General features: G+C 43.9%; 1 protein-coding gene across 9 annotated transcripts in view; it reads right to left on the reverse strand.

Moving 5' to 3' along the window:
- Positions 1-553: 553 nt before the first annotated feature.
- SYNRG (synergin gamma) overlaps positions 554-26,118 on the reverse strand; it is a 96,086-nt gene continuing 70,521 nt past the window's right edge. For 6 of the 9 annotated variants that reach the window (XM_064378456.1, XM_064378451.1, XM_064378450.1 and 3 more), the window contains 4 exons: positions 24,725-24,873; positions 5,882-5,992; positions 5,531-5,566; positions 554-4,163 (listed from right to left, as the gene is read on the reverse strand). In XM_064378456.1, coding sequence (XP_064234526.1) covers positions 4,032-4,163; positions 5,531-5,566; positions 5,882-5,992; positions 24,725-24,873 — 428 coding nt within the window. In that variant the 3' untranslated portion in view covers positions 554-4,031. The remainder of the gene's footprint in view (positions 4,164-5,530; positions 5,567-5,881; positions 5,993-24,724; positions 24,874-26,118) is intronic. The other 3 variants (XM_064378455.1, XM_064378454.1, XM_064378448.1) reach the window with 1 other exon arrangement.

Consider the following 26,118-nt stretch of genomic DNA (forward strand, 5'->3'; position numbering starts at 1 on the left):
GTAGCTACATATTTAGACAAATATCCTCCAGATTTTACCTGGTTTGTGGCAATGGTTTTTTTCATCTAAATTCTACCTTTTCTTGCTTTATACCCCTGGCCGCCCATTCTTATAAACATGCATCATTATTCTCTAAATAGGAAAACTAAAATGAAAAAAATTAAAATTATTAATAGTTTCTACGGGAAATCAGAGGAACCAACCAATGCTATAAGATCAAAAATCATCATCATCATCATCATCATCCAGGGAGGCCCTGGCTGCTTTAGCATGAGGCTCAGCTTTGAGTCTGGAAGTTTCTGAATAAGAGCCCCCAAATAACCACTGCCCTAGGGCGAGAAGACACCTGCTAACAGATGTTCTTGGTAATTAATGAAAATTACCTGTAGAATTCCTGGCAAGCAGCACTACGGGGCTGTAACTAAGAGTTCTTCACACATGGGAAGTCGAACACCTTAGTAATCTTAAGTGTGTGGGCCCCTGTTCATCCTAGTGACTTGCATCTATGTGAAATCAACCCAACAAAGACAAGACCAAGACAAAGTCTAGGAGCCTGAGTTGGTCTACACTTGTATTTTGGTTAGTGAAGTTTAACAACACTAACTGTTCTGGGCCTGTTCTGTGATTTCAGAACAGATCCTGAAAATATTTTAAAGGTAAAACTTTGTAGTATCTAAACATATCAATTAGAGCAGTTATTAAAATATAAACAAGGAAAAAAACATACCATCTTTTAAAATACAGGAGCAAATTCCACATCACAAATAGCATTTCGCTATAGGCCACAGCATTCACTGGTTAATAAAGCCACAGCTACAAAGTAATGAGATGTCCCCGTGAATACTTTAACCACTTACGTTCACATCAACATATAAATGATGGAATTAAGTAAAAGCTTCATTATAATGATATAAAAAGCATGTGTCAAGTGGCATTTTTCTCCCAACTGTTTCACTAAAGCTTTCCTCAGCCTTGCAAGGAGTGGGCTTTTCAATATTGCTATTTGGTGCACACTTATCTGAAGAAATAAATACCTTAAACATAAAAAATACAGGAGACACACACTGACATTTGCTGGAATGGTCTAGAGCAGGCTACAATGCTCCCTGTCTGAATGGCAAATGTCTGAAAATGTCAGAGTTTATTAACTGTTCACAAAGGCAGGCATTTGACCTCAAAGGTGTTCAGGGGAATTTTTGTAGTAGTCCCCAGTACAGGGTCAGCATTTCATATTTCTGTAACATACGGCCCCTATAATCTTTCCAAAGCTGAAGCACACATTAAACAGGCAAAGAAAAGACACTTTTAAACAAGACCCCCCAAGACCCTTCGAATATGTATATGTACACAAAATATCCAAATAATTAAACACACACAACCCTATGAAATGCTAACTAGTAACCACAGGAAAAATAAAGCATGGAAAATATCCTAATATATCCAGTACCTCTTCTAGCTCGAGCATGTCCAGACAAAAATTAAATTACACACTAAGCCATAAAAATTTTAAAGGCAAAACATCCCACCAAAAAAAGAAATGTGCTTATTAATCGCCATTCAAGCAGTGGGGTGAAGCCACCGACACAATACACAGTATGGAAATAAGTAACCTTGGTTACGGTTTCCAAGGACACAGGGCTCCTGGCTAACCAGAAACGCTGAGGTGAAGCTGAATGCAGTGCTGTCATTATAAACGTTTATAAAGAAAAGCAGCGCAACAGTGTCCCACACTCCTCGGATCCCCATTGGTGGCATCTAATTAAACATTTCAAGTATTCAACAGATATGAAAGGTACTCAGTGCTTTTCATAGCAAAGGCTTTTTTTTGTTGATGTCTGCTGCATTTCCCTGTGGCACCTCCCAAGGAGTGACTAAGCCTATCATCTTTGGTACTAAGGAATTTTATCTGAGGCATTCTGGAATTTCTCAGAAATGGAAACCAGCCCAGTTAGCAAGTGAGCTTACTTTTTAAAATGTCGGTACTAGGCCACTGTGATGGGATAGGAGTCTACAGAGCATTTTGAAAAGTTCCAGCACTATAAATTCAAACTGGGAAATTTTTTTTTTTAAGAGATAGAGTCTAGGCTGGAGTGCAGTGGCGTGATCATAGTTCACTGCAGCCTCAAACTCCTGGACTCATGCAATCCTCTCGCCTCAGCTTCCCAAGTAGCTGGGACCACAAATGCCCACAAATGCCCAGCTAATTATTTTTTGTAGAGTCGGGGTCTTGCTATCTTGCCCAGGGCTGGTCTCTAACTCCTGGGAAACATTTTTACTGCAAAGACAGATTCTGTTGTCATAGTTCTGTTATGGAGTTTATAAGGTCAATTAGAAGCCTGCTTGCATTCCAGCTCCATGTGGAGCTGGTGCTGCCCAGGATGAAAGCACCAAGGCCTCTGCAGAAGCCTGCCAAAAACTGTCCCACCCGTGTTACAACAAACACTCCGCTAGCCTTGTGGTGGGCAAAGGCTCCAAAGGTGCCACTTCAGAGTGAGCTGTCTCAGTCATGAATGGCCAGAGATGGTATCACTGGGAGCCAGTGAGAAAAGCGTTTCTCTTCCCCGTGCCTCTTGTGCATTCGGGTATGCAGAAGGTCAAGCAGAAGCCTCGCCAACAGCTGTTTAATGAAAACCTTCTACACCTTTCTTAAAGAACACAAAAAAGCTGTAAGATGGAGTAAGATAGAATTTATCCTGACGGGGAAAATAAATTATGTAAAAGCAATTATATACACAAAACCAACTTTTTCAGTTTAAAAATAAAAGCTAAGTCTAGGTCAGAGAGCCGAAGCCACACACAGGAAAGTAAAGGAGACTGAAAAACCTCTTCATAAAGCACATAGTCAACAGTTCAGAGAGACGTGCGTCCTAGATCGCCATGTTCTTCCTAGGAGTAACACAGCGCTCAGCCACTTGGCTTTTTCCCTCTAATTTTATGCATTCAGATTAAATGGCAAAGAAAATTCCCTACACCAGGAAGCAGGAGCTTTTCCATCTAAAATTCAGTACTATTTCTCAACAATTTCCTTCTACTTCTTCTAAGTCATGTATCTACCCCATAAATATACATCTCGCTACTTTAGGCCGAGAACTCCACATTTTCACCCTGAATTAATTTTCAGGTTTTTCTCAAGACACTGCTGTGAAGTCAGGCAGTGTTGGTCCCTATGCAGTCATCTTTGGAAATCTGGAGACGGGCCACTGCAAAGAGATTTCATCCCACTGCCTTTCCGAATCTCATCTGAGAAAACTGCACAGTCGCAGTCTTTGCATGTGGCAAAACAGGTTTGCAGTGAGGGCTCCTGGGGGGGGAAGGGTATTATCCTGATACACAGGATTTGGGCCTCCGTCAAAATGAGCATTCTTCACGACAGCAGAGTGCCCAGGCCTGTTTTGGGAAAAAGTCTTGATAGTTGACAGAAATGAAAGTAGAGAACTGGTTGAGTTATGACAACAAAGTTGGTGAAAGCTACCCTCACCTGCCTGCTACTATCCAGGGGAGATAGGCAGAGTCTTCTCTATAGAAAGCAGAACGTCAGTTTAATCGCAATTTCCCCTTTTTATTCACTGCAGACATTAACAAACTAAATGCAGATAAACGCATTCTACTTCACAGGCCAGTAAGCATCCTGGATAGAAACAAGCACTGGCTCGAAACCTTCGCCCATTCCAGTCCCGCAACAATAATTAATTTTTCTTCAAATGTCAGTTCTTCACAGTTTCAATACTGCAGCAGCAAATTATTCCTTAGATCAAGAAAGCTATGGTCCATATTTTAGAAGATCTTAAGCAAAGTAGAGAGAAGTGAGCAAACTTCTGGTGCCAGGTGCAGTTTGGGTGGGACAATTTTACCTCCAATCCCGAAGACCGGCCGTGGGAATGTCTGGGCCCTGCAGCGTCCTCCGTGCCTCGCGGTGTTCTTCATCTAGAGTCACGGCAGCCAGCTGCGCAGCGTTCGCATTCCAGTTATTGGTCCCCGTCACCCCATGGGGTGTCAAAGAACAAAAAGCCAGTGCTTCACAGAGGAGTTGTTCAGAGCAGGTCAGGCAGGACGAGGCCAGGAGGCTTTGGTTCGACACAGTTGATCCAGAAGTTGGCACAGCTGGCATGATACTGGTGCCCTCCATAGGCCAGCTTGAAACTGTCTGTTTCTGAGTTGAATGCCTGCCAGAAATAAACAGAGATGTGGGACAAGTCAGGCTTTTTCTGCATCTAAGAGCTTTTCAGCAACCAACATGAAGTACCTCTGTACCTCTCTCCAGGTCACAGAGGCTGAGGCCAAAATGGCACACACACAAAAGCTGAGCGGGCAGCTACAGGAATTCAAGAGAAAGGTTTTACTGCTAAATAAAGGTATAAAAACTGTTACCACTAAACCTAGTTTCAGCAAAAGGCGGCCAAATCTTCCATGGAAAAGGCAGACAGAGGTTATGAGGCAGAGGGAGGGAATCATGATAATGGGAACTAAGGTAGCCAAGGGTTGTGGATAATTTCTACCCCTCACTGTGCTGAAGCAAGCCCTCCTCCCAAGGCCAGCATCTGCCTACAGCATGCAATCTTTTACATTCCTGTAGCTGAGCACAAGCCTATCATGACAAAAAATTACAGGAGAGTTAGAGAACAACAGATAACAACTCTCAGGGTCTAATGTCATTGGGAGCTAATAACTGAATCTACATTATCAAAAAATCCAAACAGGAATAGCGTTCAAAAATAAAATACCTAGAAATGAATGGGCATTGAACACTTAAGAATCATTTCCAGATGAGTAGGCTTACCAGTAAGCTACAGTCAGCCATGGAAAAGTAGTCCAAATCTCAACCACTTCCTGGGGTTAGTTTTCTAACACATTGCAAATAAACAAAACTCTAAAACCCAATTTGCCTTTTTTTTGAAGACAGAGTCTCGCTCTGTTGCCCGAGTGCAATGGCGTGATCTCGGCTCACTGCAAGCGCCACCTCCTGGGTTCCAATGATTCTCCTGCCTCAACCTCCCGAGTAGCTGGGACTACAGGCACACACCACCACACCTGGCTAATTTTTTTTTTTTTTTGTATTTGCAATAGAGATGGGGTTTTCATGTTAGCAGGATGGTCTCGATCTCCCGACCCTGTGATCCGCCCACCTTGGCCTCCCAAAATGCTGGATTACAGGTGTGAGCCACCACACCCGGCCTCCAATTTGCTTCTTGTCTGTCAACATCTAAACAGCTAAATCCTGAAGTTCTTTGATCTTCTGTGTGTCACTACAAGTTCCAGCCTTCCAGAAGTTGCTTATTCTGTTACCTCATTCATCACAGAGAAAAATAACGGCAACAGCAGAAGCCAATTATGAGAAACATGCAAATAAGACAGAAGTGGACCCACACAGATACATTAGTTGACTAAATCAAACATTATGAGAACAAAAATGACTCAGTGAAGGATTCATGATTGGAACAGTTCAGGATGGCAATGGATGGAATCATCCAATTTGCCTTCCATACTCAAAATTCAGATGGAGACGCTAAGATAAGGTGTAACTGGTTCATACTTTTTTAGGATGTTCTTCTGCAGGCTTCTCTTCTTTCTGAAATAATGTTGAAACCATAGGTCAACAAAATTCCCAGAACAGGGCCTCTGGCCTCCAAACACATCCTTACAGGTTCACCCTTTCCTCCTGACCACCCCACAATGCACAGGCTGCTGCGGGCACCAGAGCGGCGTCCGTTCCCCCCACAGCCCACCCTGCTCTCCCGTGTCTGCTCCCATCATCAGCTTTTAGGACTTGAGAAAATCCCCACCTCTGGTCACAAGCTTTGCAATAAAGTGGGCCAGATGAGGTTGTCCTGAGTCGCATTAGGGAGGCCCTTTGCCATCTGCAAGGGGAGGCTACGTGACTTACCCGGCTCCTTGAGTCCACATTTAAGAGGCACACGCCGCAGGCAAGTTCCTGAGCATTTTTAATCCCAGGCCGCAGCATACAGGAGGAAAAATCCAGCGAGTTCTCATCTGGCTGTGAGGATGATAAGACGAACAGGTAAGAAGTCCAGCGAGTCCACGAGCTGCTCGCTTCACGCTCCCTCGTCACTCACCCCCAGTAGGTCTAGCGGCAAGTTAAGAACTCTCTAACGCCACCACTACAAACATTAAACTTCCCAAACATCTACTGAGAACCCACTATGTTCCAGGTGCTAGGAAAGCCGGCAGAAGTAAAATATGCCCTTTGGCCTCTGAGAACTCGGTCTCGGGTGGGCGCCCAGGGGAGCCAGTGCAGTGCCATGAGTGCCGGGTGTGCTTACTTAGGGGAAGTCCTGAGTGCCAGGGCACAAGGGAGGGGCACTTAGCCCAACCCAAGGAGGGAGGGGCCTGAAGCCGGAGACTGCCTCCTAGAACTTTTTTTTTGTTTTTTTGAGACAGAGTCTTGTTCTGTCACCCGTAACCTCTACCTCCCAGGTTCAAGTGATTCTCCTGCCTCAGTCTTCTGAGTAGCTGGGATTACAGGCATGCCACCATGCCTGGCTAATTTTGTATTTTTAGTAGAGACGGGATTTGGTCAGGCTGGTCTTGAACTCCTGACCTCAGGTGATCTACCACCTTGCCCTCCCAAAATGGTGGGATTACAGGCATGAGCCACCACATCTGGCCTGCTTCCTAGAATTTAGAATCACCTTGATTGAGTCTAGATGGGAACTGCTAAGTGAAGGGGATGGGGCTGGGTGAGGTAAGGGAGGGAAGGATATTCTGTGTGGAAGCAGCAGCATGGGCAAAGGCCTCTGAATTAAGATGAGGTATGGGAAGGAATCTAGAGGGTAGGGACAGAGCCCAGGAAAGGAGGAAGATGAAGCTGCAGCATGAGAACCTCAAGGAACACAAAGAGCATCCTGGAAGCCACTAAGGGTTCCAACTAGATCACGACAGGCCCAGGTTCGTATTATTGACAGGTAATATACTGCCTATGCTGCAGAATAGGCAATGAATTGGGGGGTGGCAACCCCGGTGCCTCAGCCAGAAGGCTGCTGTGGCAGTCCTGGAGACAGACACTGATGGTCAGAACGAAGGCAGCGGCAGTGCGGAATGCAGAGAAATGCACAGGTGAAAGGGCTGCTAAGGCAGGAGAATGACCAGGCCTGGCTGACCTGTTGGAGGTGAGAGGTTGGAGGGCCTGGCCAGCTGAGAAAAGTCACCATAATAAGACATGTGAGAGAAGGACCAGGCTTGAGGATGGAGGCTGGGAAGAAGAGTTCAGTTTGGTACAAGCTGAGCTGGAGCTGCCTGTGGGACAGCGAAGGCCACATGCTATAGAAGCAGGGGGCTGGATATACATACAGGCCCAGTGCTTGTGGACAGATCTAGAAGTCACCAGCTACAGACCATAAATAGAACAACAGCTAATAAGCCCTTCCTTTGACGAGCACTACACTAAGCTCTTTACATGCATTATCTAATTCACTCCTCACCAAAAAAAAAAAAAAAAAAAAAAAAAAAGTTAAAAGTGTAGGTCTCAATCTCAGAAAGCTGTCCATTTGCTCTGTTGCTCAGGCTGGAGTGTAATGGCGTGATCACAGCTCACTGCAGCCTTGACTTCGTGGGCTCGAGAGATCCTCCCACCTCAGACCCTCAAATAGCTTGGACCACACGTGCGTGGCACCATGCCCAGGTCATTTTTTGATTTTTTGTAAGATGTCTCCCTATGTTGCCCAGGCTGATCTTGAACTCCTGGGCTCAAGTGATCCTCCCAAAGTGGTGGGATTACAGGCATGAGCCACTGCGCCCAGTCCTGCAGCACACTTTTATTTTTATTTATTCTGAGATAGGGTCTGACTCTGTTGCCCAGGCTGGAGTGTGGCGGTGTCATCTTGGCTCACAACAGCTTCTGCCACCTGGGCTCAAGCGATCCTCCTGCCTCAGCCTCCCAAGTAGCTGGGACTACAGGTGTGCACCACTATGCCTAGCTAACACACTTTTTTTTTGAGACAGAGTCTCACTCTTTCACCCAGGCTAGAGTCCAGTGGTGCAATTTCAGCTCACTACAACCTCCACCTCCCAGGTTCAAGCAATTCTTCTGCCTCAGCCTCCTGAGTAGCTGGGACTACAGGCATGCGCCACCACGCCCAGTTAATTTTTGTATTTTTAGTAGAGACAGCACTTCACCATATTGGCCAGGCTGGTCTCAAACTCCTGACCTCGTAATCCACCTGCCTCAGCCTCTGAAAGTGCTGGGATTACAGGCATGAGCCCCTACACCCGGCCACACACTTTTAAGTTTGATCTGTACTAGTAACATTTTCTCTATCACTTTTTAGCACTGAGGGATTTCCTCAGTGCTAAAATAACTGAGACATACATAACCCTGAAAGCTGGACAATAGTAAAATTTAAGAACTAGAATGTTTTAAGTATTACCTCTATTTTTTAATATAATTCATTTAACTGCAAATTTATATCATTTAATTTGTGTTTGTCTTGTTTTGCTTTTGAGCTAGAGTCTCACTCTGTCACCAAGGCTGGAGTACAGAGGCATGATCATGGCTCACTGTAGCCTCAAACAATCCTTTAGCCTCAGCCTCCTGAGTAGCTGGGACTAAAGGTGTGTGCCACTTACACCTGGCTAACTTCATTTTTAGTAGAGATGAGGTCTTGCTATGTTGCCCAGGCTGGTCTAGAACTTCTGGCCTCAAGCAATCCTTCAACCTCAGCCTCCCGAAGTGTTAGGATTACAGGCATGAGCCACTGTACCCAGTCATTTAATTTTTAGTAATAACTACTTAACGAATGGCTCATAAAATTCCTTAATATTTAACAATCAACTCTTGCAAGCCAGTAAGAACTGGCTCTAACACCCTAGTGCAACAGAATGAAATCTTAGGTGGGAGCCTAGAAGTTGAGGAGTTCCTCCCAGAGGGCTTATCCTCGCTCTGAAGCAGGAGGTGAGATCATCAGCTGGGTCTGAAGTAGCAGTACCCTTGTGAACGCCAAGCAGCAAACTTGTGGTGGTGTGATTCTCTCCACCAGCACAGAGGGGTCAGGGTGCGGGTGGAGAGCGTGGATGGCTGCACTGATTCTGGTTGGGTTCATCCACTGAGTATGACTGGAGGGAGTGAGTAGGGATGCCCCATGCACCGTGGAGAGTCAGCAGGTGAGAAAAGTGAAGACAGAAGAGGGTTGATAGGAACACAGTACAAGAGACAATGTCCTGTCTTGAGAACCAAAAACAAGAGCAGTGCCAGTGAACAGTGAGACAATGGAGGGTTGCCAATCTGTCTCAGAAAGTTAGATGTCTGAGTCCGAGGTTGCACAGGCGCAGCAGTGTTTGCTAAGACAGTCCACCGTGATGACGCGAGCAGGTGGCTGAAGTGCAGGAGAAACAAGGGCCTGTGCTCCAGGAGGTCAAGCATCTGTGAGCCTGGCATGGTGGCTGTTTGTCCTCATGGATACTGAGGTGACCCAGGAGGATGGCAAATTCCTGCCACAGTAACAGCTACATTTCCCATAGTTATCCCAGTCTGAACCACTGAGAAGTTTACACATCGTTTTTGAGCAACAACGCAAAATTATATCATCCGTATTTTTCCTCACCAGAAAAAAAAAAAGACTTATCCTTATAAAAATAAAAATGTGTAGACTTTGTATGATGTTCCCCGTTCCTTTCTAATTTGAAATAATAAACCACGAACTAGCACCACAAACCTTTCTTAAACACATTTGAGCTAGATCCACTGAGATCACAGCTGGGGAAGAACACATGGTTTTCAAAGAAAAGGTGAGGTGTATGTTTCAACTGTGTGCAGGGGACTCTAATGTATGTGATCAAAGTAAACTTACACGGCCTTAGTCAAGTCATAGGGTATGTTTTCCTTTTTCTTTTTTTTTTTTTTTTTTTTGAGACGGAGTTTCGCTCTTGTTACCCAGGCTGGAGTGCAATGGCGCGATCTCGGCTCACCACAACCTCCGCCTCCTGGGTTCAGGCAATTCTCCTGCCTCAGCCTCCTGAGTAGCTGGGATTACAGGCACGCGCCACCATGCCCAGCTAATTTTTTGTATTTTTAGTAGAGACGGGGTTTCACCTTGTTGACCAGGATGGTCTTGATCTCTTGACCTCGTGATCCACCCGCCTCGGCCTCCCAAAGTGCTGGGATTATAGGCGTGAGCCACCGCGCCCGGCCCTTTCTTTCTTTCTTTTTTTTTTTTTAAGATGGAGTTTCGCTCTTGTTGCCCAGGCTGGAGTGCAATGGTATGACCTCGGCTCACCACAACCTCTGCCTTCAAGGTTCAAGTGATTTTCCTGCCTCAGTCTCCAAAACAGCTAGGATTACAGGCATACTCCACCATGCCCAGCTAATTTTGTATTTTTAGTAGAGACGGGGTTTCTCTATGTTGGTCAGGCTGGTCTCGAACTCCCGACCTCAGGTGATCCACCTGCCTCCGCCTCCCAAAGTGCTGGGATTACAGGCGTGAGCCACCACACCCAGCTCTGTTTTCTTTCCTCTCTTTTCATTTTTAGTGCAACCATGGTCACTGTGGTCAAATGCAGAAGAGGCTGGCACTACCACTTGCTTGTTCTGCAGTCAGTCATCTGTAAAATGTTAACAATTTCACTTGCCCTACACCTCTCTCCCATTTATATATATTTCAGACAAACATAAAACATGCTCTGGAGGGGAAAAAATTGTCTATATCATTATCACCATTATTCACTTTGACACATAAACTCTCAGCAGGCTTTTTAAAGAGGTTAAAACATAGTCTCGCCTCTGTAATCCACATTATAGATAGTCACCATGTTATTAAATCAGGGCTGTTTGAGAAATAATTAGAATCTGAGAAAACTCTAAGTCCTGAAATCAACCAAAAGTCCCTTAATATCTGTTTACCAAAGGCATAAGGAAAGCAAATGAAAAGGTCATACTGTAATCTCCAATGAAAACCAAGGTTCTGCATAAATGACCCTGTGATCAAATTACTCTTTCAGCTGACAAAATTAACCTTCCTAAGTATACATGTATAAACAGGATGATTGTTGTAGTATAATAGTCACAGTTTGGCACCAACTAATGGCTGTTATTGTATAAGAAGGCATGCCCTCTACAAGTCACCTTAATCATCTCTTTATTTGGCAGGTATTTCATGCATTTAGTAAATATTTTAAAATAAATATATATTATATATGGCCTATAGACAGTAAGTCCCGGTGTCAGACTGAGACATGTAATCTTTAATCTTTAGCCTACAATAAACTGCTACAATGGTGTCCAAGAAGATCCTTGTTTAATTTTTTTTTGTTTGCTTGTTTTTGTTTTTTTTTTTTTTGAGATGGAGTTTTGCTCTTGTTGCCCAGGCTGGGGTGCAGTGGCACGATCTTGGTTCACCGCAATCTCTGCCTCCCAGGTTCAAGTGATTCCCCTGCCTCAGCCTCCTGAGTAGCTGGGATTACAGGCATGTACCATCACTGGACCTGGCTAATTTTTTTGTATTTTTAGTACAGATGGGGTTTCTCCATGTTCGTCAGGCTGATCTTGAACTCCTGACCTCAGGTGATCTGCCCACCTTGGCCTCCTAAAGTGCTGGGATTACAGGTGTGAGCCACTGCCTGGCCAAGAAGATCCTAAAGAAGAAGAGTTTGGTAGTAATTAGTGTTCTTCACCAATCTTTCTCCTTTTTTTTTTTTTTTGAGATGGAGTCTTGCTGTGTCACCAGGCTGGAGTGCAGTGGCACGATCTCAGCTCACTGCAACCTCCACCTCCCAGGTTCAAGTGATTCTCCTGCCTCAGCCTCCCAAGTAGCTGTGATTACAGGCCCGTGCCATAACACCCAGCTAATTTTTGTATTTTCAGTAGCAACGAGGTTTCACCATGTTGGCAAGGATGGTCTTGATCTCCTGACCTTGTGATTCACCCATCTCGGCCTCCCAAAGTGCTGGGATTACAGGCGTGAACCAACCTAATCTTTCTCCTTTTTAAGGAATGGTAGGATTGGCCCTCCCTGTCCTCTTTTCAAAATCAGGCATAGCCCTGTAACTTGCCACAGTCAAACTGAGCAAAAGTCAGATGTAGGCCCGGCACGCAGTGGCTCACACCTGTAATCCCAGCACTTTGGGAGGCTGAGGCAGGTGGGTCACCTGAGGCCAGGAGTTGGAGACCAGCCTGGCCAACATGGCAAAACCTCATCTCTACTAAAAATACAAAAAAATTAGCAGGGCGTGGTGGTGGGCGCCTGTAATCCCAGCTACGTGGGAGGCTGCAAGAGGAGAATAGCTTGAACCTGAGAGATGGAGGTTGCAGTGAGCTGAGATGGTGCCACTGCACTCCAGCCTGGGTGACAGAGCAAGACTCCATCTCAGTCAGAGTGTTACCTCTGGGAGGAAGCCTTTAAGACCAATGTGCTATTTCTCATGTTTCCTTGACCCTCCCATGGTCACCAGCTATGTTCCACATGGTGGAGGCTCTGTCAACATGGATCCCTGAGTAAGGAGGGCATGGCACAGAGCCCCCGCCAACTTGAGATGAACACATAGCCTGAGCAAGAAATAAAGCTTTGCTGTTTTTTTTATATTGCTAAGATGGAATAAGCTGTTTGCTACCAAAGCATAACTTAGTCTATTCTGGCTGATATAAAGGGTCATCTAACCAGGTTCCATAAGGAATTACAGAGTTTTGGTAGTGGCTTTGCTACAACATCTTGTATAATCTTTCCTACTGCTGCTGTAACAAAGTAGCACAAACTTAATGGCTTAAAACAATGTAAATGTATCCTTTTAGAGTTGTGGACTTCAGAAGTCTAACAGGAGTGAGCAGGACTGTATTCCTTCTGGGAGTTCTAGGGGAAAATCTGTTTCCTTGCCTTTTCTAGCTTCTCGGGACTGCCTCAGCATTCCTGGCTTGTGGTCCCATCTTCAAAGCTAGCAGGTAGCATCTGCCACTCTCTTCTCTCTGATTCTGTTGTCACATCACTTTTTCTCACTCTTCCCCTATAAGGATCCATGTGATGACACTAGGCCCACCTGGGTAATCCAGGATAATTTCCTCAATGAGAGACATTTAACTTAATCCTATTTGCAAAGGTAACATATTCACAAGTTCCAGGGCCATGGGCAGCTTTGAGGTAGCCAACATTCTGTCTACCATAGCCACCTTCCGTCACCTGAGGATAGCCATGCAGAGGCATAGTAAAGATTCTGTCTCTAGGCCAGGCGTGGTGGCTCACGCCTGTAATCCAAGCACTTTGGAGGCCAAGGCGGGTGGATCACCTGAGGTTGGGAGTTCAAGACCAGCCTAACATGGTGAAACCCCGTCTTTAAAAAAAAAAAAAAAGATTCTGTCTCTAAAACATTGTGCAGACTGTCAAGAAGACAAAATGCTATCACCATAAAAATAAACTGTTCTCTTGATATGTCATAGCAACAGGAAGCAAGAACTCTGAAATTCACTGGTCAATTTCACATTGAAAGGAAGTACTAAAGAATTCATACTTCATGGAGGTGAATAGTGAAATCAAAGAGGCTGTGATTGCCAATTGACTAAAATTCAGGCAGATAACAGCCTTTTCTCTTCTTAGATTTTATATGGCAAAAATCGATTAATTTTGTTTTCCAGGACCAAATTCTTTGTCTGCTCCAAACCTACTGAACTTCAACCCACTTCACAAGATAAAACCTTAGATGATAACTCACTTAGAAAGTTAACCTCAGAGTGCATCACATATCTCACTAAAATAGGTGATTTTCAACTCTTGAGAAAGAAGCAGGTCTTCAGTCTGCGCCAGGAGGAGATACGCTTCTCCCACAAGAGGGAGTCTTAGCCCATGGATAAAGAGTATTAAGAGACAGTGTAAAGCTTTGCCAGTATAGTCAGCCCTTGGTATCCATGGGTTCTATATCTATGAGAGTTCAACCAACCTCAGATCAAAAATATTCGAAGGAAAAAATAGAAAAAAACAAAAACGATAAAAATAAAAAAATCCAATACAGCATAATAACTATTTACACAGCATTTACATTGTATTAGGTGTGATAAGTAATCTAAAGATTATTTAAAATATACAGGAGGATGCACATAGGTTATATGAAAATCCTAGGCCATTTCTTATCAGGGACTTGAACATCTGCATATTTTTATGTCCAGAAACGGGGGATGTCCTGGAACCAACTCCCCATACATTAAGGAGTAACTGTAATTTCCAGCTTAAATAAACATCAAGGAGTCAGAATTTGGAGTTGAAGACTGTGTACCCTGCCTTTCTTAGCCCAAGCATGGCTGCTGTGATGGAGCACTACATTCTGTGACTGTCACTGGAGAAAAGTGATGCAGCTGTCTTCCGACGGGAACAGCCTCAGAGTCTTCATGAGAAGAAATAAGTCATTTTCAGTGTCTTAAAAGCTGGACGTAACACAGAGTAGGAAGAAGAATGGATTCTGAAATGACATAGATTCACATCCCAGACTTGTCAATTTCAGTCAGGTTTCATCTTCTCAAAGCCCTGATTTCTTCACCTATAAAAATGATGATTATACTTCTAGAGTATAATCTAGCTTCTAGAGATGGCCTCTGCACTCCTTGGCTCTTGATCCTATCTTCAAAGCCAGCAGGTAGCACCTGCCACTCGAATCTTCTTCTCTCCGCTTCTGTTGTCACATCACTTTCTCTCATTCTTCCCCTCCTACCTCCCCCTTATACAGACTCAGTATGTGATGACATGGGGTTGCTACCAGCATTAAATCAGAATGAATGTAAAGCATACAGCACAATGCCTGGCAGGCCCTATGTGCAGAATATTAATAAATGGTAACCAGTAGTCGCAGTAGTAGTAGCAGAAGCAATAACAGTAGTAGTAATAGTAGTACGGAATCAAAGGGCATTGCGGCAATACGGTTCATTAAGGAAGTCATTTACCTGAAGTGAAGCAATAGTGTGAAGCATCACAAAATTCCTATAAAACCTCAATCATGCCTCTCTCTAATGATGATTTCCCTGTTTTAAGCATCTAATTCAGAGTCCTGGGAGTTTGTATAGTTTTGTTACAAATGATTTGAACTAGAAAGATGTTGGTTTATGTCATTTACATTTACAACAGCTATTTTTTTTTTTTTTTTTTTTTTTTTTTTTGAGACGGAGTCTCACTCTGTTGCCCAGGCTGGAGTGCAGCAGTGTGATCTCGGCTCACTGCAACCTCCACCTCCTGGATTCAAGTGATTCTCCTGCCTCAGTCTCCCGAGTAACTGGGATTACAGGCATGCGCCACCATGCGCGGCTCATTTTTGTATTTTTAGTAGAGATGGGGTTTCACCATGTTAGTCAGGCTGGTCTTGAACTCCTGACCTCGTGATCCTCCCACCTCAGCCTCCCAAAGTGCTGAGATTACAGGCGTGAGCCACCACACCCGGCTATACAGCTATTCTTATCAGTTCTGTTAGAGTAAAGGCTTCCTCATGACAAGTAACACCTTATACTATTTCTGTGGAATGTGTGCTATTCTTCATGCAGTGGGCAACTCAAGTTTTGCAGACAGAGGACATCTCTAGCAGTTATCAAGAGTACAACGGCATGGTATAATCTGAGCAAAGGAGGATTGTTCTGTCACAGCTAACCTGGTGAAAAATGCAATTATAATGAGAAGAACATGGGTAATTAGAGAAATGAATACTCTGGTGTTCATGTACAATTTGCAGTGCATTCCTGTGTTGTCAAGTTAGAAGATCAATTCATCTCTCTACCCTTACGTGGTGTCTTAAAAAACAAAAGTCAGGCCTGTAATCCCAGCACTTTGGGAGGCCGAGGCGGGTGGATCACGAGGTCAAGAGATCGAGACCATCCTGGTCAACATGGTGAAAAACCCCATCTCTACTAAAAATACAAAAAATTAGCTGGGCATGGTGGCGCATGCCTGTAATCCCAGCTGCTCAGGAGGCTGAGGCAGGAGAATTGCCTGAACCCAGGAGGCGGAGGTTGCGGTGAGCCGAGATCGCGCCATTGCACTCCAGCCTGGGTAACAAGAGCGAAACTCCGTCTCAAAAAAAAAAAAAAACATAAGTCAGGTAAAACCACTCTTTAGCATCTAGAACACTGACACTAGAAAAGGACGCTCACAACAGGAGTCTGAGGGAAGGGCATAAATGCCCAGCCCTTCTCTCCATTTACTTCACATTTGTTTACACTAAAGGAGTCAGAGCCAGCATATGTGAACAGGGCAACACTCCTGGTTAGATGGGTCCCAAACCCAATAGGCTTTCTTCAAAATAACACAATCAAATTCCAAGGTCTCTTTAAAAAGGTCTGAACAAAATTAATCCCTGGAATAAAAAATCAGACCAGGGATTATATCTGAGTAGGGTCATGATTAAGAAGGTGCATAAAAAGCTTCTGGAATGATAGAGTAATCTATATCTTAATAGAGGCATGGGTTATATGGGGGTATGCATTTTCAAACTCTGAGTAGTATAACCAAGATTTTTGCATCTTATTGTGTGTATATACATGTGTGTGTGTGTGTGTGTATATATATATTTTTTTGAGATGCACCATCTCGGCTTACTGCAACCTCTGCCTCCCGGGTTCAAGCGCTTCTCCTGCCTCAGTCTCCTGAGTAGCTGGGATCACAGGTGCCCACCACCAGGCCCAGCTAATTTTTTTGTATTTTTTTTTTTTTTTTTGAGACGGAGTTTCGCTCTTGTTACCCAGGCTGGAGTGCAATGGCGCGATCTCGGCTCACCGCAACCTCCGCCTCCTGGGTTCAGGCAATCCTCCTGCCTCAGCCTCTTGAGTAGCTGGGATTACAGGCACGCGCCACCGTGCCCAGCTAATTTTTGTATTTTTAGTAGAGATGGGGTTTCACCATGTTGACCAGGATGGTCTTGATCTCTTGACCTCGTGATCCACCCGCCTCGGCCTCCCAAAGTGCTGGGATTACAGGCTTGAGCCACCGTGCCCGGCCTTTTTTTGTATTTTTTTAGTAGACACGGGGTTTCACTATGTTGGCCAGGCTGGTCTTGAACTCCCGACCTCCTGATACATCTGCCTCAGCCTCCCAAAGTGCTGGGATTACCGGTGTGAGAAACCACGCCTGGCCCTGTATATATATTTTACTCAAAAAAAAAAAAAAAAAAAAAAAGGTCTGGAGGGTTGTTGAGCATCTAGAAGGTGAGCCCTTGTGCTCATGAACAGATGCAGCAAGTCTGTAGCCACAGGAGCTTGCGAAGATGCACAGAAATGAAACTGGCTTGCACTTCACCCGGTGAGAGGAGCTACCTCAAGAAGTAAACACACGGCAGCAACCCAGGAATCACCCCTTATCCCTTCCTCCAAATTCACAAGCTTGGCAAGTGTGCCTGGTCTCTGTGATCTTTTCTTCTAAGAGCTCATGGCAAGGAGAGATAGGCTTTGTAATCACAGTTATCTTTTCCAGCAGCACTGGGAGAGAAGAGATGAGTGGCTGATTTGGGGGTTTGTATAGAAATCTAGTTTTCAGTGTTAATTGCAATAACAACTGATTGCCACCAAAACAAAGAACCATCAAATCTAAATGTAAAGAAGGAAGCTTTGAAGTTACTCTACAGTCCTGGGATGTACATACAAGGGAAATGTCCAGCAAATAATTTGACTGTTTACAACAAGTTGCTGTCAGAAAAGACTCCTGGTGTTTGAACTCATTAATCTTGGTGCTAAAATCACCCCACTCCCCTGACAAAAGCTTTAGTACCTCTCTGGTTTTACCCACCCAACTTGTCCATCTCAAAGGGGCCACAAAGAATAGAGGTTGAGAAAGTAGACTTCTAATTTTCAGAAAGAACCCAGGCCAGGCCTCACCAGCATCTCTGTGCTTCAGTTTCTTCATCTGTAAACGGGGAGAATAAAATTATCTACTCTTATGATGATATTCAGGCTAAACTGCTCCATATTAGGATAAGGTCAGGAAGCAGAAGGTGGGTGAATTAGGAAGGACACAGACACATGCTGATCTCAGGTTCACAACTGGTAACACATCCTTTTCTACCCCACAGATTCACAGGCACCCTCAGCACACATCACTAGCCAACCTACTTCATTGGTAGCTGGAGCTCAGAAAGTAAATGCAGAGTTTAATGCATTTCTCTGATCCAGAGGATAATGAACTAATTCCAGAAGCTCAAAGAAAATTGTAGGACTGCAGCAAACACTTTTTTTCCTCCCAAGTTCCTTGTATTAGTCATCACAACAGTTAACCAATCCATTAAGGAACTAACTTGAAGACTCTCATTCAGACCCAAGAATTCTGCCTCTGAATGTAAATACAGAAATAGAGGATAAGTAGTAAACTACCCCCATTCCTTCTCTCCAGCTTCTTCGGTTCACAGTATTCTGATTCAGCTGCCTTTTGTGGGTAGTGATGTGTGGTACTATAGTCCTCCTTAGGATGGAAGATGTCTGGTAGGTTGGGCATGATTCTCTTCTGCTTCAGGAGAGGATGATGGCAGGGTAAAGATGTTAGGCTGCTACGCAGATTTACTGCAATTAAAATCCCTAAAGTAGCCCGGGTGTGGTGACTCACACCTGTAATCCCAGCCTTTTGGGAGGCTGAGGTGGGAAGACTGCTGGAGGCCAGAAGTTTGAGACCAGCCTGGGCAACACAGTGAGACCCTGTCCCTACCAAGCCAGGCGTGGTGGTGCATGCCCGTAGTCCCAGCTATGAGAGGTTGAGAAGGAAGGATCACTTGAGCCTGGGAGTTCAAGTCTGTAGTGGGCAGTGATCGTGCCATTGCACTCCAGCCTGACAATGTGAGACCCTGTCTCTAAACAATAAATAAATAAAATTCGGTTTTGAGAGCTTCATAACCTGTCATTACAACTGAAAAGAGAAATGGGCAAGGGTAACAAGGGTATTTATAGGCGAGGGTTTGTCCAAGTGAATGAAGGGTAACAATACATTTCTCCTACCAGAGTAAAAACACTTATTTTTCCATTATAAATGCAACAAACGCTATCTTTTTTTTTTTTTTTTTGAGATGGAGTTTCGCTCTTGTGACCCAGGCTGGAGTGCAATGGCGTGATCTCGGCTCATCGCAACCTCCACCTCCTGGGTTCAGGCAATTCTCCTGCCTCAGCCTCCTGAGTAGCTGGGATTACAGGCACGCGCCACCATGCCCAGCTAATGTTTTGTATTAGTAGAGACGGGGTTTCACGTTGACCAGGATGATCTCGATCTCTTGACCTCGTGATCCACCCGCCTCGGCCTCCCAAAGTGCTGGGATTACAGACGTGAGCCACCGCGCCCGGCCCAACAAATGCTATCTAAAGAAAGTTGAAAAAATAAATAAATAAAAGAATATTTTAAAATCCAGCATTGTGGCTGGGCACAGTGGCTCATGCCTGTAATCCCAGCACTTTGGGAGGCCAAGGTGAATGGATTCCTTGAGCCTAAGGAGTCTGAGACTAGCCTGAGCAACACAGCGAAACCCTGTCTTTACAAAAAATACAAAAACATTAGCTGGGCTTGGTGGCGTGCACCAGTGATCCCAGCTACTTAGGAAGCTGAGGTGGGAGAACTGCTTGAGCCCAGGAGGTCAAGGCTGTAGTGAGCTGTGATCACACCACTGTACTCCAGCCTGGGTGACAGAGGGAGATCCTGTCTAAAAAAGAAGAAAAAAAAAATCCAGTGTTTCATCACCCAAACATATCCTTAGTATCATTTTGGCAGATTTCCTTCAAGCCCTGTAGTAACAGTTCTGTGTCATTCAAACTTCGTGCTCCTTTAAAAATGGTTGCATAAGATCCTGGGGTGAAGATTCACCACAATTTACTTAACCAATCCTCTGATTTTTCACTTTGACAAAGAACAACTTTGTGCACTTAGCTTGCTTCTTTCTGTGAATTCACATTTAGAATCGCTGCCTTAGGACATTTTCTCAGAAGTGGAATTACTGAGTCAACTACTCTGAGTGCATATTAAGTCCTTTAATTCATTCAACTTTTACTGAGTGTTTACTGAATGTTTACAAAGTTCCTGGCACTGTGCTCAGATAAAGAAGAAAAGATGAACAAGTGCAGTCTTGATCTCTGTCTTCAAGAAGTTCACAGCCAGGAGGAAAGCATGGTGCCAAACTTCTCTTTCCATAGGTGATTCCACCCTATGTATAGTTCACATTTTACCACATCAACACTATTAGTATTCAAACAATCGGACCACACAAAAATTGGGCTTAAGAAGTAGGCAGGCTGGGCATGGTGGCTCACACTTGTAATTCTAGCACTTTGGAAGGCAGCGGTGGGTAGATCGCTTGAGGCCAGGAGTTTGAGACCAACCTGGCCAATACGGTGAAACCCCATCTCTACTAAAAATACAAAAACTAGCTGGGTGTGGTGGTGCACGCCTGTAATACCAGCTACTTGGGAGGCTGAGGCACAAGAATCACTTGAACCTGGGAGGCAGAGGTTGCAGTGAGCCAAGATCACGCTATTGCACTGCAGGCTGGGCAGCAGAGTGAGATGTCTTAAAAAAATTAGTGGGTAAAGAATGAAACCTCGTTTTGATTTGAACTTATGTTTACTAATTGTACCTCCCCTTTTATGAATCACTTCACGTTTTTGCTCATACGTTACTGAATGTTGGAATATTTCTCATTGATTTGTATGCTTCCTTTACAGAGCAAAGACACAAGCCTGCCATCAGGATGTGCTACTACACCTCCTAGTTTACAATTTAATCTATTTTTTCCACACTTAAAATGACTTCCACGCATACTTTGGAGTTACGCCATTTGGCCTATATTGAGAGATGTAATAAGAAACTACTCAATGAAACCTGTTGCTTTATTTACTGAAAGGATTTTTTTCTGAAGACAGTGTTGATTATATTAGTTTCCTCTTTATGAGAACCCACAGAAGAAATTTCTTTCTGATATTAGTATCAAGGCCAGGCTCAGTGGCTCACGCCTGTAATCCCAACATTTTGGTAGGCCAAGGAGGGTGGATCACTTGAACCCAGGGGTTCGACACCAGCCTGGTCAACATGGTGAGACTGTCTCTACTAAAAATACAAAAGTTAGCTGGATGTGGTGGCACATGCCTGCAATCCCAGCAACTCAGTAGGCTGAGGCATGAGAATCGCTTGAACTCAGGAGACAGAGGTTGCAGTGAGCTGAGATTGCACCACTGCACTCCAGTCTGGGCAACAGAATGAGACTCTGTTTCAAAAAAATAAATTAAATAAATGATATTAGTAGCAAGAATAACTATGCTTCTCCTGAGTGCTGAGTTTGTTTTATGCTATAAACACAGTGAGTCGTGGAACTGATTATATTGGTTTTTTTTTTTTTTTTTTTTTTTTGAGACGGAGTTTCGCTCCTGTTACCCAGGCTGGAGTGCAATGGCGCGATCTCGGTTCACCGCAACCTCCGCCTCCTGGGTTCAGGCAATTCTCCTGCCTCAGCCTCCTGAGTAGCTGGGATTACAGGCACGCGCCACCATGCCCAGCTAATTTTTTGTATTAGTAGAGACGGGGCTTCACCATGTCGACCAGGATGGTCTTGATCTCTTGACCTCGTGATCCACCTGCCTCGGCCTCCCAAAGTGCTGGGATTACAGGCTTGAGCCACCGCGCCCGGCCGATTATATTGTCTTTACATCAATTCCTAGAAAGCGTAAGTCAATGATACAGCCTGCCATTAACAAATGCAAGCACTTTAAAAGCACACATTTTAATGCATTAAATTTCATTCCTGGCTTATTGTAGCTTCCATTTCCCTTATCCATTTATTTAAAAAATTTAAACCAGTTATTAAAATGATGAAGTACAAAAATGTATGGTGTCTGTTTTTTTAATAAATTGGAAGGTTAAAAAAAAACTATAAAACAAAAAGTAGAAAGTCTCACCAAACACTGCATTAGAGCACTAATGAAAAACTAAAGGACACAGTCCTACTTTTAAGGAGCTGCCAAGCTAGTGGGCAAGCGACAAGTAAACACACAATTATCAACAAGCACGGTAAGTGCTATGAGAAATGAGAGAGAAATGTGCTATGGACACACCCAGGCAAGGCATCTAATTTGGACCAAAGGACTCTTGGAATGACTTCTGGGGAAAATGATGCAGACTGCAGAGGGAAAAGCAGCTTAACAGAAAGAGAGGCAATGGTGATCCGCGGGATAGAAAAGATCTATACTGAGCTTAGAAGTTTGAACTTGATCCTAAAGACCATGGAGAGTCCACTGTAGGATTTTAAATGGGATTTAAATGACATGATCAAATTTGTATTTTAGAACAGTCTGGTAGAGGTGTGCAGAATAGATTCATAAGGGATTAAAAAAAAATGGATCCAGTCACCCTACCTACGAGGTCAGAAGTTCAAAAGTGATGAGGGCTTGAATAATTTTTTTAAAAAATTTCTACCTTCATTATATTTTATAACAAAAAACATAAGGTTTCTAATTTCATTATGTTTTCTTTTCTTTTTTTTTTTTTTTTTTTTTGAGACGGAGTCTCGCTCTTGTTACCCAGGCTGGAGTGCAATGGCGCGATCTCGGCTCACCGCAACCTCCGCCTCCTGGGTTCAGGCAATTCTCCTGCCTCAGCCTCCTGAGTAGCTGGGATTACAGGCACGCGCCACCGTGCCCAGCTAATTTTTTTGTATTAATAGAGACGGGGTTTCACAATGTTGACCAGGATGGTCTCGATCTCTCGACCTCGTGATCCACCCGCCTCGGCCTCCCAAAGTGCTGGGATTACAGGCTTGAGCCACCGCGCCCGGCCTTTTCTTTTTTTTTTTGAGACAGAGTCTTGCCACCAAGACTGGAGTGCAGTAGCATGATCTTGGCTCACTGCAACTTGTTTCCTGGGTTCCAGGTTCAAGCAATTCTCCTCCCTAAGCCTCCTGAGTAGCTGGATTACAGGCACCCGCCATCATGCCTGGCTAATTTTTTTTTTTTGTATTTTTAGTAGAGATGGGGTTTTACCATGTTGGCCAGGCTGGTCTTGAACTCCTGCCCTTAATTGATCTGCCCTCTTCGGCCTCCCAAAGTGCTGAAATACAGGCATGAGCCACCATGCCCAGCCTAATTTCATCATATTTTCTAACTACTATTAATATGTAGGATTGCTATGCATTTATGCCAAATGCGATACATTTAAATTAGATTGAATTTAGATTTAAAAAAATTTTTTTTTAATTTTTTTAATCTATCTATTTATTTAGAGTCCAGGTTCTGAGACTGGTTAATTTTTGTAATTTTGGTAGAGACGGAGTTTCGTCACGTTGCCCAGGCTGGTCTCAAACTCCTGGGCTCAAGTGATCTGCCCTCCTCAGCCTCCCCAGAGTGCTGGGATGACAGGTGTGAGCCACCGCACCCGGCTGGTTGAATTTAAATTTTTAAAAGAATTTCATTATCACCAAGTAAACATAATTTTATCTCTTTCTTCAAATATTAATGCCCCATTTCTTACTTCATTTGCCAGAACAGTATTTTTTAAAAAAATAATTATCTACATATGATTTTAGGTTAGAAAATGAGAAATGATTCAAGGGAACAAGAAAGTTTCAGAAATTATGGAAACTCTTAAAGACTTCAATATTACAAACCAGAAGCAACATGACAATGGTGAGGATGTGCTGCGGAAGACACGTTGCTGGGGTAGCTGGTCTCCACCTGGCTATCAGTTCAGAAAATTAGAACTGCTTCCTCCCACACAGCTGCGATCCCATTCAGATGGGTCACAGAGTTCCATGTTAAAAAAAAAATTGGAATAGCATATTTATTCCAGCTGTGGAAGGAAGATAAACTTTTGACTATTGTGAAATAAAGGATATCATCGGAGACAAATTGAATAGGTATGAATATATAAAAATAAAATAGTTTTGCCCAATGAAATGTAAAAAAGGTACAGTAACAGAGGAGGGAAAAAGCTGATAAAAGTTTACAAGCTATATATATGCATATAAATCTATTACAAATATGAAATATATAAGGTCAATAATCATATTCCAAGGAATAAATGATCAAATGGTCAAAAGAGTCCAATCCATTTATACACAAAGGAAAGAGAAATAGTAAACTGTCATTTGGAACACTGCCAAGCCTCTCGAGATTTTTTTTTAAAATGTAAAAAACACCTTACAGAATAACTGCATGCTTGTTAAATTAAGAAACTGATAGGACATAATGTAGAGAAATGTATCCATGCACTTATATATTTCTGGTAGCACTGTGACCAGTATAAGCTATTTGAAAGCCTTCTAATAGATGTAACAACAGCTACATATGCATGCATGCACCCGTGCAGACACACACACTGACCTCCTAGTCCACTTGGAGGAACTACATCCCCACAAAGTTATTTGTCTGTTTAGAGTAGAACTACTCGTAACAGGGAAAAATGAAGACAACCAAATAACCTAAATAAGTAAGAAGGGCTAAACAAACTACAGAACGGCAACATGAGGTATCACATAGCTTTCTGAAAGGACACATATGGGGACATTGCATGTATTATGTGAATTAAGAAAGGTATAGAGTGAATGTTTTCCTTTTTTTTTTTAATTGCGTCTTAGAGTGAATGTTTTCCTATCCTCTTTCTTTCCTGAGGTACACTGGGCCTTGGAGAGATCAGAAGCCCACCTGGTCCTGTTCAACTGACCACACACCTGTGATCTCCCTCCTCCTTAAATGTAATGTGCTCCCGTTGGCACCTTCAGCCTCCAGTCAGTACCATCACAGGAATATACACTCTGCTTTACAACTTAGGTCTCTGGAAAGGAAAGCAACTGCTGAGTTGTCTCATAGGCTTACTGTGAGTGTGGCGAGTGACATGAAGCCGATTAGGTTGTTCCACACTTTATCGATGTCCTTCAGCAACTGCTGGAGTTTCTCACTGCATACTGCAGTGGCTTTTATCCCCAGCTCCACACGCTTGGTTACCCTGTACACTTCAACAACACCTGGGGGGATGAGAGAGCAGACAGAGTGTTGGCAGTGGAGACGGAGAGGAACCAGACAGGGCGGCATTACTGCTTGCTGGTATTTGTTAGAAACAAGGGGTATATCTGGACAGAGGTGTACTTACTATTCTTTGGGACCAATCCGCCTCTCAAGGCTGCTGTATAGCTCACTGGTAAGAGCAGAGACTCTAAAGCTGCACTGCCTGAGTTCAAACCCCAGCTATGCCTCTTACTGGCTACATAACCTTAGGCAAGTCACGTAACCTCTCTGTACTTCAGTTTCCTCATCTGTGAAGTTGGGATGGTAACAGTACCTCCTCAAAGGATGGTTGAGAGGATTAAACAGGTTAATATGGTAAAAGGCTTAGAACAGTGCTTGAAGAATGACAGGCAATATGCACATTATAAGCTTTTGTTTTTTGGGAGGTTTATTTATGAGTCCATCTGTTTGAATCTGGGAAATCCCAATAAACTGGCTGAAAATGGGGATAGTAAAAATGTAAAAGAATCTAAATGTTAACAGTATCACAAAGTAATTAAGAAACATCTCACCCCTCTGAATCCCAACATCTTACAAACACTTTGACTTCACTTATCTTTTATACACGTAACAGGATACAGAACAGTTCTTTTCCTGTGGTCTCTCGATAGTGGTTGAACTCTTTAAGCAAGGATGAGAGGTGCTAAGTACCTCTACCTTCTAAGGACAGCCACTAACCTGCAATGTGACAGTCATCAAACACACGACCCTGGCCTCTCTAGGTGAACACTGAAAGAATTCCAGGGGGTCTTCAGAGCGGCCTATCAGCAGCCCTGCGTACAGCACTACTGCTTTTCTTCTTCCTTCCCCAAGGGAGAGGCAGAAATCACTGCCCACCCTAAGCCAAATGAGGGGGCTTCTAAGAGAATCTTCCACAGATACAAGGATACTAGGAGAAAAGACGGTGCCACATTTCCTGGTGGGCATCTGCTTATGCAGAACTGTGCCTGTTTGAACAGGAAAAGATGATCCCGAGTGAGGTGGCAGGAATAAGGCGGAGGCAACTTCCCTTCACTCTCCACTCATCCAGCAAACAGTTTTGAGTGCCAACTGTGTGCCAGACACTAGGTTAGGTGTTGGGGACACACCAGTGAACAAAACAGACCAAAATCCTTGGCTTCTTCTTTCTAATGAAGGGAGACAGAGAATAAAAACAAGTAGTCAGGCACGGTGGCTCACGCCTGTGATCCCAGCCCTTTGGGAGG

Source organism: Aotus nancymaae, unplaced genomic scaffold (genome assembly GCF_030222135.1).
Source record: "Aotus nancymaae isolate 86718 unplaced genomic scaffold, 86718_ANA_hifiasm-v0.15.2.pri h1tg000018l, whole genome shotgun sequence".
Classification (NCBI taxonomy): domain Eukaryota; kingdom Metazoa; phylum Chordata; class Mammalia; order Primates; family Aotidae; genus Aotus; species Aotus nancymaae.